The following is a 14,804-nucleotide window of genomic DNA, read 5'->3' on the forward strand; positions in this document are numbered from 1 at the left end:
GTTGGACATTGCACCAATTAGTTTCCGCATTCACTCACAAAATATACTGTAAACCCTGTGAAGCTCTTTGAGGCATACTCCTGACATGAAAGGAACAAATGAAAGGATTATTATTATTAACAATAATTTGGCTGTGGAGGGATAAAGCAATATAAGCAATATATAAACGCTAAATCTCTTTCTAGAACAATATAGGGTTTATCGTAGTATAATCAAGTGCCATCACTATCACTATCACCTGGCAGAATGGGTGGGCCGAATTGTGAAAGGCACTTGTATGTGCAAGAGCTACCAAAGTAAACTGAACACTAAATAGTTGAAGGATAAACTCTTAGGTGTGAAGCTGAATGTATTCGGGCAACCAACTGGAATAACTGTTTATCACACATTTAAGAAACTGCAGCAGACATAAAATGATAGGAGTGAAATTAGCAGCATTTCATAAAATTTAAAAGTGATAAATATTGCATCCTTCTATTTGATATACTGCCTGTCGTTGAAATGTCCCAAAGTGCTTCACAGGATTTACTGTAAAATGTAGTGACTGTATTTTGTGGGTGAACATGGCAGTCAATGTCACACAAACAGCTGTGAATAGAAATGAGTGACTGGTTTTACCTGGAGGCATTGTTCATCAGGAGACTAGGAGAAACTCCATACTCTTTTCGAACAGTGCAATGAGATCCTTAATGTTTAACCTTTAAAGGCAGGCGAGCCCTCGGTTCAATATCTCAGTGAGACATCCCAGCACTGCACTGGAGCACCAGCGCAGATGTATAAAATCAGCTTATAATTTTTGGTGCCGCATTTACTTAAAAGTTTGGAAAGACACATCACTAAACTTACTAGATGGAGCAGATCAGCTCTTCATTCCCATTTGCTATTGGGAAGCCAGGAATACCTATCCATGCAGAAAGATCATTAAAAAAAACACTGACCTACAAATTGCTGAAAAACATTCCTGAAGCCCTTTTTTCTTGATCAAGGACCCTTCGAGGCAATACATGACAATATCCATAACCTGAAAGAATAAATAAGGATGGCCAGGGGTTAATAATAACACTGCACTCTCCAGATTTATTGCAGTGAATGATTATGCAGAGCAAACCTTTGTTGGCCACCTGACAATACTCACCAGTAAACTGATCTATAATATTTTAATCAATGTATAATTGTATATCTACATATTTTAGTTAGATGTCAGGATGGCCTCAGTCTGTGTAGGCCCCTTGCCACTGGGTCAGAAGGTTCAATTCCTATCAACATATTGGAGCTTGAGCTCACAGTCTTAGCTGACACTCCAGTGCAATACTGGGGGAGTGCTGCAGGGACGTATTAGGTACGCAGTAAGCATGATGGTGGGTTTCCACATGTGTCAGACATCCTTGGTGACCCAAAAAAGTACTGGTTGGAATTTTAGGACCCCAACCCCTCCCCTCAAATATTGTGTTATAATTGGGCCATTATATTAATATAGTAATGTATAAATTAATATAATTTCTGACCTATCTAGAAATTAGTTTCCTAATTAAGGGGAGATTCCCAAAACTCTGCATGTTTATGTCTCCCCCTTTGCTGATCAATAATCTGTCATTGCATTTGTGCAATAAACAGGAGCCCAGGTGGTGAATATTAACAACCAAGGTGAGCCGACAGTGATACCTTGCAGGCACAGCTATTTGAGCCGGAAATTAAATTTTAATTCAATTCCAAAATAAAAATAGATCGTAGAAATGTCCTGATTTGCAGTATGTTCTGGTTCCATCTTCAAAATAGCCCTTTAACCCTGTGAGAAATGGTATTACAGACACCAGATTGGTACGTCTTAATGCTGAGTTTCATAAATCTTTCGTTTATTGGAGTTCAGATGGCAACTACAACCAAGGTTGAGAAGCAAGTGAGTTACATGTGGTGGTGGAGCTAATTCTGCTGTAAAAGTCACAGCGAGAATATAATCAAGAACAAATCAGTACCAACCGTGACTTCTGCTGACCTCATAAAAATCGGGGCTGAGGTAGAGTGCTAAGTGGGGCGTGTCTGAATTTAACCTGAGTCCTTAGTAATAAGCCACCTGAGGAGTCTATTCCCATATTAAACACCCGTTACTAATGGATAGTGGAGGAATATCCAGCTTCACTATTTGACATTTGGAGAGTGGCTACTTTCAACAGAATCAGGCACTAGCCAAGTTGCACTTGTATTGCAAGATTGTGTTAAGTAGGCCATTTGGCCCTTCTGTTTTGTGCCTTTCACCCAAAATCACTGCCTTGAAGAGCTTCACAAACCCAACTGAGGGATTCCCGAGCAACCACAACAGTAACAACAAAACAAGGGGGAATGGGGATGTTGACTGAAGGCATGGTCAAAGAGGTTTGTTTTTAACATGGTTTTGAAGGTGAGGAGAGAAAATACAAGGCAAAGGGATTTGGGAAGAACAATACATTGGGCCACTTTAGATCTGGTATTGTTTAGGTCTGGGGCTGTGACATTTCTACCAAATCAGAATGGGCAATCCTTTTAAATCTGGGAATAATAATAATCCTTGCATTTGATATAGCGCCTTATCATGTCGTTGAGACGTCTCAAAGCGCTTCACAGAATATACTGTAAAGTGGAGTGACTGTGTGTTTTGTGGGTGAAATGAGGCAGCCAATTGTGTATAGCAGCGTCCACAAACAGTTGCAGATTGAGTGACCATGCTTTTTGGGGGAGGGATTATAAATCCCGGAAAGCGATCTGTCAATTGACTAACAACCGGGTCCCTACCTACTGCTAGATAAACAGAGGCATGTGGGGTAAGAAAACTTGCCTACGGTTTCGCCCTGCCGGGAATCGAACCCGGCTCCTCTCATTTGCGAGGCGAGTGCTCTAACCGCTATAGGACTCCACAATGGCTATACGATAGCAATATGAACATATTTCCAGTTGAAAACAACACACGGATAGCCTCTTGTGTCCTAGCGACCTGAAAAAAAAGTTTCAATCTAGATACCAAACCTTCGTCCTTTTACTTACCTCCACGAGGAGGTCCACGACATCTGACGGCATCTTCTCGATCAGAATCTCGACCACCCGCAGGATTTCATTCTTTGCGCGGGACAAGGTGCTGGTGTGAACGTTTGGCTGGGACTGAGTGTTGGCTGCCAGAACAGTGTGTCGGTGAACCTACAGAAATATATTCTCACATTAATAATAACAATAATCTTTGCATTTGATATAGCGCCTTATCATGTCTTTGAGATGTCTCAAAGAGCTTCACGGATTATACTGTGAAGTGAATTGACTGTATATTTGTGGGCAAAATTGACTTTGTGTTTGTGGGCGAAACCCAGCAGCCAATCACACACAGGAGTGTTCCATAAACACTGATAGATTTTTAAAAAACAGAGGGATTAGGGGATATGGGGTAGGGCAGGTAATTAAAGTTAGGGCTGAAGATCAGCCATGATCTTATCGAATAGCGGGGCAGTCTCGAGGTGCCCAAAGGCCTACTCCTGCTCTTAATTCATATGTTCTTATGTTCTTATAAAGAGTCATGGATTGAGTGACTTTTTATTACATTTTTAATAATTTTTTTTTAAAAAGGAATTATTACCCTCGGAAAGTGATCTGCCAATCGACGAGCATACCTGCAGGATTGCAGCGGAGTATTTAGACTGTATGAGTTCCAAGTTCTGACGTGGCGCTTGAACCCACAACCTTTTGACTCTCATAGGCAAGAGTTGCTACCAACTAAGCCAGGCTGACACACAAATCTCAGCACAATCACAAACATTTGTATGCAAAAAGCGTTGAAGGAGGCAAAATGTCAATGAGAGTACACACTTTGAGCAAATGTCACTGTAACTGAATCCCGGGTAGCACAGTCAACTGAGGACCGGAGCAGAAGGTTCTGGTTTTGAATCCAGAGATCTTTCACAGAAGGTGAGGCATGCAGGAGTCCATCAGATAATGAAGAAAGGACCAGGCTGAGGGATATGTTCCCCACTCTGTGGTCAAACAGCTCTCTGACACTAACTGGCAAGACTCGCACAATATTATTATTGCATTTGATACGACACCTTATCATGTTGTCTCAAAATGCTTCAGGAAGTGTATTGTCAAGTAGATTGACTGCGTATTTTGTGGACAAAACTCAGCAGCCAATTGCGCACAGCAGTGTCCCACAAACAACAAATTACATTTGTATAGCGCCTTTCACGTTGGGAGGAAGTCCCAAGGTGGTGGGACACAGTCGTGAATTGAGTGACCACGTTTTTTTTAAAGGAGTGTTACTCTTGGTTTCGGAGGGAGAAAGGATATCACTATTCCCGACCACCCTAAATTAGAGATTGCACAAGAACTATGATTGAAAAGGCAGGCGAACCAGTTGCTTGCCTTCTAGTAATGCCCTAATAATAAGCCTTGCGCTTGATTTAGCGCCTACCGTGTTGAAACGCTTCCCAGCGAATTACTGTCAAGCGTGGCAACTGTGATATTTGTAAGCAAACACAAACACACGTCACTGATGCTCACCTCACGTGCGATAGTGGTAATGAAGGCTGGAGGCCTGGCTGTGGCTATGAGCGAGAGAGCATGACGTGCTGAGCGGGCGGAATCTGCGGCTGGGCTAAGAGGCAGTACCGGCAGTTTGCTAAACGGGATCAAATGAGAGAAAAGGAGAGGGAGGGGGTGTGAGGAGGGAGGGAGAGAGCGAGAAAGAGAGAGAGAGAGAGAGAGAGAAAAGAAAACATTAGAAATACAGAGCGAAAAGATTACCAAGCTTATAATGTCACTTCAAGGTCAGTGGAATCATTCAAACAGTTCGAAAATAATGGACTGCAACAATGCGGAGTGATTAGAATGCAACAAATCCCAGCATCAGCTACAACGTCAAGTAATTGTACCGTTCGACATAGTGCACATCTGCTTGACAAATAAAATGGTTTAACAAATAAAATGGGGGGAGGGAGGAGGGAGCTAATTGCTAACAAATCTACCCTCTAGACTGGAGGCGAAGATATCGAGTTTAGATCTTATAAATGAATTGAAATTGTGCCAGGTTAGTTTTTGGAGTTTTATTTATAATAATAGCTATATAAATATTTATGTAACGTCTTTCACATCAAAACGAATGGCTCGGAACACTTTACTGGCTGATTAATCAGAAGGGAAAGTGGATGTTGTTACACGTGTAAACGCTGTTCTAATCTGCACCAATGACGTCCCATAAACAACAATGAGACGAGCAAATTTGGATTTGGAAGGTAAATTGGATTGAAAATGGAAAAAGGCGAATAACTGGGAGAAAGACTCAAAATTTCTTCACAATATCGAATATCGGGAATATCGAAGTCCCGTGAATTCAACCCAAAACACATATCTGATGAAAAATAAAATTAATATCAAAATCAAAAGCAAAATGGGATAGTGATCAGTGTTTTTTTAATTAATGAATGATGTTTCAGCCTTTTGAAGGTAATATTGATGAATGTGCTTCTGTATCCAGCTCAACTTCAAAGTCCTCATCCTTCAAACTGAGCATCTCCCAATCCCTGTGATCTTCTCCTACCTCACTCCTCTGTCCGCAACCACCCCTCCCCACCACCCACTTGCTAACTAGTGCCCATGCCCTGCCCCTCCATGCCACCAACGGTAGCCGAGGCTTGAGCTATTGCATCACTAACATCTGGAACTCCCTGCTTCAACCCCTCGGTCTTGCCTTCTCTCCAATCCTCTTTAAGTCCTCCTTAAAAGGTTACCAATCTGCCTGTGCCCAGGATAACACCCCACTCCTCCTTTGCTCAGAATCTGACCCAGTTAACGTAAAGCATCCCGAATAATTATCCTATGTGAAGGGGTGCAAATAAATGCAAGTTGTTGTTATTGCTATCACTGTCGGTTATGTTTCTTATTTCCAGCATTTGAATTTTGTTGCTTATATTTCTTGCAGGATTACTTACAACCATGTGGTTAACATTTTATAGGAAATTAAAAATTTCAACGCGTTTCTTAATTGCACAGCACAATCTGTTCAAACAAAGGAACATTACTCCGGAGATGGACAGTTTCACAATTGATATGACAACATCTCAAAAAGCTCCTGGAAAAATCGGATCAGTTACAAAGACAGGAATGCTCTTCTGGAGACAAATGCGGCAGCTAATCCTGCACTGGTAGCATCCTGCAGACAACAATGAGCTGAGAACAACAACAACTTGTATTTATATAGCTCCCTTCGGGTGGGTAATGTTTTAGAACGCTTAAAGAGTGATAGAACTCGATCACGAGCCAATTCAATCAGTAGCCAATTTTAATTTGTCTGAGAAGGAGAATATTGACTAGGGCAAATAGGGAAGAAAAATCTCCTTGTTTCTTTGAATTAATAGTGAGGGGCGGGTGTCACAATATTAATAATAATCCTTCCATTTGATAATGTGCATTAGCACGTTGAAATGTCTCCAAGCACATCACAAAGTTTTCCGTAATGTGCAGTGGTGCGTGTATTTGTACGCATATCCTTTAATGTCCTCCTGATTCAAAAGAATCCAAATTAAGGAGTCAATTAAAAAGAGGATGATGATCTGGAGATTAATCATTTTTAACTTGAATTTAGCATTCTATACACATAGACCTCATATAACAATTTTCCTTCAAAAATCCCAAAAGATATTTAACGGCAATCATATGCCAATTATTGCCTTATAATTGCGTCCGCTGAAATTATTCTGATGCACACTGTTAATCCATCGACTATCATCTCATTACGTCAAGGATAAATGTGAATTCCTTTCCAGTAAGAATTATTTGCATTGAGCACATTTCTCCCACAAGGTACACAGTCGATCCACTTTACAGTATATTCTGTGAAGTGCTTTGAGGCGTCTCGACGACGTGATCAGACGCTATATCAAATGAAAGGATTATTATTATTATTAACACAAGCCTCCTATTTATTTTATTACAACTCCATCCTGCAGTCCCTCCGCCTCACCCCCTCCCTTGTCTCCTTCAAGACCCATCTCAAGACCCTCCTCTTCCACCGTGCTTTTGAGCATCCTGCTCCCCTCACTGCTCCACCCTGCCCTATCCCGACCCCCAGCTCGGGTCTGAAACACTGACTATCCAGCGCCTTGGGACGTCCTCTCAATGTGAAAGGCGCTATACAGGGTAATGCTGTTGTTATCATTGACTTGGACAAGGTGTATTAAAGGCACGCACTACATATTTTGTACTACGTATTTTCAGCGACTGTCTGGATACATTGGCACAATTTTGAAGAGCAGAGTTCTCCAGATACCCTGTGCAGGATTCCTTTCTCAGTCAAATTCACTTCCACCAAAAAATGATTAATTGCTTCTCCTTGCTTCATGGGACGTTGTTGGTGGCAATTACTGACTGCATTTGCTTACAGTCTTGCAGTCTAGTGGTTAGCACACTCTCTTCGCAAACGAGAGGACCCGGGTTCGATTCCCAGGCAGGGCAAAACCTTGGGAAAGTTTCCATCCTCCACATGCCTTGGTTTATGTAGCGGTAAGTAGGAACCCAGTTATTAGCTGATTGGTAGATCGCTTTCCGGGAATAATAATCTCTCCACAAAAAAACAATGTGATCACTCTCTCGACTGTTTGTGGGACACTGCTGTCTGCAATTATCTGCCATGTTTCACCCACAAAATACAGTCAATTCACGTTACATTAGATGTGATCAGGCTCTATATTAAATGCAAGGATTATCAATACATAATTATACATATTATATGAATAGATATTATTCACCACATTTGCAACACTTGAAAAACAACTTGTTGAGTTTTGAGACGCTTCGATGTGACAAGGTGCGAGTGAAACACAAGCCGAGATCAGCAATATAAAAGCGCAAAATATTCAATTCAAACGTGTGAAGATGCTTCAGTACTTTTGCTTTCAGATCATCCGAATTAAAGCCCACCGTGATACACGCTGCTCACAGTGCTTAACACGGTGGTGGGTTGGCAAGATTTAACGAACCGCCCTCGTTACGAAATACATGCTGGAGCATTAAATTCGATTCCCTTTAAAGATCCAGCAGACACATCTGTCACTTGCTGTCAAAGAATTAAGCGGGCGGTGATCAAGAAGGGAACAAACACGCTTCACATCTTCAGAGGGCAACAGGCAGCCACAAGCCCTGACCTCCTGGTATAATTTGTCCTATTATTAACAAACTGCCTTGCGGCCGGGATATCTTACAAGCTGCGTGTCTCCAGTTTGGCAGCATATGCTGCGGACATTTTCAAAGCCTCTCGCTACCTCCCGCCATCCCCCTTTTTTGTGAACGCAAAAAAGCATAAAATATCCCCTAGCGGGGTTCTCCTTTGAACTTGGTAACAGGCGCGACACCAAAGTGTGTTGCTGCCTATTGCTGTAGCAGGTTGGGGCTGTTCAAGGCAACAGCTCTCATTTGAAACGCCAAGGCAGCCGTCTCCTATCTTTTCAGCTCACTGAAGCATAATTAGCTGAAAGGTTACCTCTGAAATCGGGGGAGAACAGTGCATGTGCCTCATGTTAAACAAACTGGATCCTTAAAAGGAAATCAATCTTTAAATTGTGCGTTAAAAATATCCGACCAGCTCCATAAAAAACGTTTGATTTTATACAAAAAATAAATAATACTGAGAATCCTTGCATTGGTACATGTAGCACGGAGAGAGACCTAAAGCGCTTCACAGGATTGTGAAGTGCAGTGACTGTCGTTTTGGGGGAAAACTCGGCAGCCAATTTGCATCAGCAATGTCTCACTCCCTTCTCTTTTTGCGCACTGTAGTGCTGTGGGAGCTTTAACATCAAACTGGACATGCAGACGGATCTCGAGACTACCTGAAGAACAAGCGCATGAAATCTTGGTTCATGTTTCAGCTTAGGAACATAAGCTCGGTGTAGCTCGGTGGTTAGAACACTTGCCTCGCAGGCAACCTGGGTTTGATTATTAGCAGGGCAAAATCCTAGGGCAATTTTCCTTACTCCACACACCTGAAAATAATCGCTCAAGAAAAAAAACAATAATAAATTGGTCAGTCAATCCACAATTGTTTGTGGGACACTACTGTGCGTTTCGCCCACAAAATGTACAGTCAATCCACTTTACAGTCTATTCTGTGAAGCGCTCTGAGACATCTAGACGACGTAATAAGGCGCTATATCAAATGCAAGGATTATTATTATTATTTATCCACAGTCTTTTGGGGGAGAGAGTTCCAGATTTCCACTACCCTTATCATTAGATTGGTAGCAGCACAAAGTCTAGTTTTCCCTGATCTGTACAATTTGTATTTTATTTGCCATTCTTTCTTCTCTCTCCTGTACAGTCCACACCCCCGATTCCTTTCAGTCTTCCAATTCGGTTCTGATGAATGACAGCAAGCTATTCCCTTCTCTTTCGACCTGCTGAGTGATGCTTTCCACACTTCTGTCAGCGTTCCACATTTACAGCTCTATGGCATGATGGAGAGGTTTTAAATCATACCCTGTGCTCCAGTTATCCAGGCCTGTCAGTAGCTCAAGTACAGCTCTAAACCAGTGAGAAGTAGCTAAAGGTAACAAAAGTGTGACTAGTACTTCCTTATTCCTTGGGGAAACCTAGTTGATTAGCTTCACCTTCAAGATCCTCACACTCGTGTTCAAATCCCTTCACTCCCTGGCACCTCCCTACCTCTCCGATCTCCTCACTCCCCAATCCACCACCCGGTCGGTGCCTCTGCTCGACTGGCACCGGCCTCCTGCTCGTCCCTCACACCCTCCGCCCCATCAATGGAGGTTGAGCTTCCAGCCACTACGCCCCGAAAGTGTGGAACACTCTCCCTCTATCCCTCCGCCTTGCCCCCTCTCTCCCCTTTTTCAAGTCCCGCCTGAAAACTTTCCTCTTTGACCGTGCTTAAGGCCACCTCCACCCCTCCCCCCCCCCGTATGGGAGTCAGGCTCCGCCACTGTGAAGAGTTCTGAGACACTTCCCTGCGAGGAGGGCGATTTATTAGTGCAAGTTGTTGTTGGTAATTTTGGTCATATTTTAAATCACATTGCTGTTTTTAACCAGAACAACAACAACAACAACAACAACAAGATTCCATTTATAGAGCGCCTTTCACGTCAGGAGGACGTCCCAAGGCGCTGCACAGTTGGGTCATGACCCGAGCAGGGGGGAAATGGTCAGGGTGAGGGGAGGGAAGGGAGGGAGAGAGGAGGGGGGAAATGGTCAGGGTGAGGGGAGGGAAGGGAGGGAGAGAGGAGGGGGGAAATGGTCAGGGTGAGGGAGGGAAGGGAGGGAGCGAGGAGGAGGAAGAGAGTCGAGAGGGGAGCTGAAGGCTCGGTCAAAGAGAAGGGTTTTGAGACCGGCCTTGAAGGAGGAAAGGGAGGAAGCAAGGCGAAGGCACTGGGGGATGGAGTTCCAGAGCCTCGGGGCTGAGAGGCTGAAGGCCCGACCACCGATAGTAGGGCGGTTGGGGCGGGGGACGTGGAGCAGACCGGAGCCAGAGGAACGGAGGGTACGGGCAGGTAGGTAGGGGGATAGTAGGTTGGAGAGGTAGGAGGGAGCAAGGCCGTGAATGGCCTTGTAGGTGAGGATGAGGATCTTGAAATCAATCCTCTGGGGGATGGGGAGCCAGTGGAGGCGAGCGAGGGTAGGAGTGATGTGGTCCCGAAGCCTGGTGCGGGACAGTACACGAGCTGCAGAGTTCTGAATGACCTGCAGCTTGTGGAGGGAGGTGGCGGGAAGGCCGGCGAGGAGAGAGTTCCCATAGTCCAGCCTTGAGGTGACAAAGGCGTGAACCAGGGTTTCAGCAGCGTGAGGGGTGAGGTAGTGCCGTAATCTGGCGATATTCCGGAGGTGATGGAAGGCGGTGCCAGTTGTGGTGCGGATGTGAGGGAGAAAGGACAGCTCAGGGTCGAACAAAACGCCGAGGTTCCTGACTGGCTTTGAGAGGTGGAGAGTGCAGCCTTGGATGCTGATGGTGTCAGCGCCTGAGGTGCGGAGGCGCTGACGTGAGCCAATCAGGAGGGCCTCGGTTTTTCGCACGTTGAGCTGAAGAAAGTTGTCTCTCGTCCAGGACTCGATGTCGGACAGGCAGGCTGTCAGGACATCGGTGGTCGTGGAGTTGAGAGTAGAGGAGGAAAGGTAGAGTTGGGTGTCATCCGCATACATGTGGAAGTTAACCCCATGTTTGCGGATGATGTCACCGAGGGGGAGCATATAGAGGGTGAAGAGGAGGGGACCGAGAAGTTATCCCACCAAACTCTCTGGAGTCCCTACAGCTTGATTCTTGCCAACCTGTGCGTAATACTTTCTGGGATTAGGTGAGCAGGTATGTCCCGTTGGAGGAGAGAGAGCGAGAGAAAGAAACATGGTATTCCATTGCACAACTGCACACAAATGGAAATTTCCATGAGTAGATGGCATACATACATGGATCTCTCAGTTTGGTCTGGGTATTTAATGTGTCTTGCCTATTTTAAAGAAAACAACTGCTTTGGTTAAGATTACGTTCTAATGAATGTTTATATATACTGATTTTCTAGTATTTTAGGAGGTCAGTGTGGCTCAGTTGGAATTGCTCCTCACTCACTTCTGGGTTAGAAGATTGTGAGCTCAAAGGCCAATATTGGGTTGAGATTAATAGTCCAGACTGACAGTCCAGTGAAATGTCTCGTGAGTGCTGCATTATCAGAGGTGCGTCCATCGACTTTTGGAATAGAGGAAAGATCTCGTTTTTGTTCCTATTTTAGAATTCCTTAGAATATTTGTGGAGTCCTGTAACTCAGTGGTTAGAGCACTCGCCACTCAAACGAGAGACCTGGGTTTGATTCACAGCAGGTTGAAACCTGGGGCAAATTTCCTTACTCCACACTCCGCCTAATAATAATCTCTCAAGAAAAAGAAATAATAAATTGGTCACTTCAATCCACAACTGTTTGTCGGACACTACTGTGCGCAATTGGCTGCTGCGTTTCGCCCACAAATATACAGTCAATTTACTTTACAGTATATTCTGTGAAGCGCTTTGAGATGTCTCGAAGACATGAAAATCACTATATCAAATGCAAGGATTATTATTATTGTTTGTAAGCATGGTGATGGGTTTCTGCTTGTTTCAGAAAATAATTGTTTCAAACCCCATTGAAGGTTAATTCTCTATTACAATATAATAATCCTTGCATATGTCCAGGCACCTCTACGGCTTCGCAGGTACTACTGAAATGTGCAGTGACTGAATTTTGTAGACAATATTAAAAATAATAATATTCACATGCATAAATCCAGTGTCACACACACTTATATAAAGTTGAGGAAATTGGTCTAGATTGTCTAGTTTGTAATTATTATCTAGATGTTGGTGAGGTTGCCAATAAATATATTGAGGGAACTACGTCTGAGGTTCTTCTTCTCATCTTGTTTCTGCATCATAAACATATTTCAACTTGACATTACTCCTGTGCCAAGTCGCAGTCCATCACTTCAACAGCCAACGCTCCTGCTCACACACCGACACAACCAGTCTGCTATTTGAAACTTTCATTCCGACTCATAGAGTACTTATAAATGAGATCAAAATACAAATATGGCGCAAAACTGTTGTCCGAAGTTAAAACTTCTACTTTTTGTTGGACTTCCAGCAAAAGAAATGTCAAGACGGAAGAAAATTAAATAACTATTGTATTATCTTCTGCGACATGGGAGAATTTCAACATCTTGAATTCTAGTTGGCAATTGTTTTTAATGTTAGAAGAGTAACGGAAATTGCCTAGAGATAACCACCTTCCCCCAAGGCTCAGGATCTCTTTCAAAATGCGTTTCATTTAAAATAAGAATCCTTGCATTTGACACAGCGCCTTTCACTTTTGGGGAACACTCAAAGTGCTACACATGTTTTACATGTAAAGTGGAGTGACTGTATTTTTTAGGCCAACAATTTCCACACAGCAATGTCCCACAAACAGCCATGAAGCGAGTGAACAGTTTTGATCTCACGTAAAAGCTTTCACGCTAAATGAAAAAACACAAGCTACAGTTTATTTGTCGAAAAGATTTTTATAAAAGAGAATCACATCTCAATGTTCAACATCGTGTCCCAAAATACTACAAAGCTTTTAAAAACGCTCCAAATTAAAGCTTTGGCTTCTGCAATTCAATAAGTTACATCCCCCGAAGGTCTCGGTGATACAGGCACATTCTAAATCTGTCACCTTGGTCAATTGGAACAATCTACATTTATTGACACAGGGTGCACCTGTTATTGCTCAGGTTTTTCTTTCTTTAAAGTTGGCAGTGCTCGAGTCTTCCTCCAAAAGCAACAGGCTTCCCTTTGCCTTTATTAACAAATCCCGCAGTGGTAGTATGTGGGCAAGGATTAGTCCCTCCTGGGGCTTGGCCAGCTGGACTGCACGTCACTTTCAAGGGAAAGCACAGTGTGATGGGATCAGAGCTCACAGCACGGACTCGCAATAATGGCAGCTGCAGGTCTGAACTGGAACTAGTGGCCGGTTCGCTTCACACACACACGGTCAAGGTTCAGCCGTGCCAGAGACGAGTTTAGAAAAGTCACTAAAAAGGGCTTCTGTACACACCTATCTGCATTTTATTACATGGCACTGCAAATCTCTAATGATTAATTGGTTAATTGGTTAATTGGTATTTTGATTACTCTTTGCTTCTCGATTATATAAAAACATCTGGTCACTCAATTCCCGACTGTTTGTGGGACACTGCTGTGAGCAATTGGCTGCCGCGTTTCACCCAAAGTACACTGTCACTGCACTTTACAATATATTTTGTGAAGAGCTTTGAGATGTCTGAACGACGTGATAAGGCGCTATATCAAATGCAAGGATTATTATTATATATTGCAACAATGCCACTACATTGTTTAGCTTATGTCTGAAATTCATAATTGATGGAAATTGATTCCAAAATACCTCAGTGAGTTTAACTTTTGGAACAACGTGTATTTTTTTTAAAATAAAGATTTTATTCATTTTATTGCTGACTTTTTCACGTTTTCCTAATGAACTGCCTAACATGAGACAAAGACTAGCCTGATACCAAGTACAGACTAGTCTTCAGTTTGAGTGCTCAGCCGGCCTACGTAAGCGCTTTGAGACGCTATTATAAATGTAATTAGATGGCTATTTGGCAAAGAAATCAATTGAGGGGTATGAGAAATATTATTTTGAAAGTTTGAGATCACAATGTTTTTTTTTCCAGTCTGGTTCACTCAAACACCCCCAGTAACAATAGATTCCTTTCTCACTGCTCTTTTGGAATTATTTGGCACTGTCAAAAGCCACGGCTTGGGGATCCCAGAGTGTGCGTTGGGGTAACTGTTAGAGTCTAACCAGCTAAAACTACATAGCTTGCCATTGAAAGCACTGCCCAGCAAAATTCCCGCTGCTTGTCTAGCTAGGCCCACCCTACTTACGAGGGTCTTGGCTTGAGGGGTTAACAGGAGCCGAGTGGGAAGAATACCTTCTCCTAGCTCCCAATATCTGCTCTTCTAGTCCTACCAATGAGTCATGTTGCCTGGTCTGTCATCAGCTGCAGCTCTCGAGTCCTGCAGAACCCACCCGACTCAGGAACCAGACCAACAAGACCGACACAGAGGGTTGACAAGATTTCGACATTCTATTGCAAAGAATGTCACCTTGGAGCCAGTTCACTACCAAAGAGACCCCACTCACTTCTCCCACAAGTAAGACAGTTAATTCGGTGAACGAGGCTGTAAATAAACTCTTATGGGACCTTTAAAGGATGTAAATGTAATTTAGCTAGCTGCATTGGAAATTGTCTTAGGAATAGAA

The 14,804-nt window shown here is 43.3% G+C and overlaps 1 protein-coding gene across 1 annotated transcript in view; it reads right to left on the bottom strand.

The window, feature by feature from the left end:
• Positions 1-14,804, bottom strand: part of LOC121848047 (WD repeat-containing protein 7-like) — a 244,397-nt gene that overhangs the window by 36,421 nt on the left and 193,172 nt on the right. Inside the window, exons 7-9 of the mRNA XM_042331965.1 lie at positions 4,516-4,633; positions 3,016-3,165; positions 939-1,021 (exon numbers count right to left, since the gene is read on the bottom strand). Of these exons, the coding sequence (XP_042187899.1) occupies positions 939-1,021; positions 3,016-3,165; positions 4,516-4,633 (351 nt within the window). The remainder of the gene's footprint in view (positions 1-938; positions 1,022-3,015; positions 3,166-4,515; positions 4,634-14,804) is intronic.

This window comes from Callorhinchus milii, unplaced genomic scaffold (assembly GCF_018977255.1).
Source record: "Callorhinchus milii isolate IMCB2004 unplaced genomic scaffold, IMCB_Cmil_1.0 Scaffold1, whole genome shotgun sequence".
Taxonomy (NCBI): Eukaryota; Metazoa; Chordata; class Chondrichthyes; order Chimaeriformes; family Callorhinchidae; genus Callorhinchus; species Callorhinchus milii.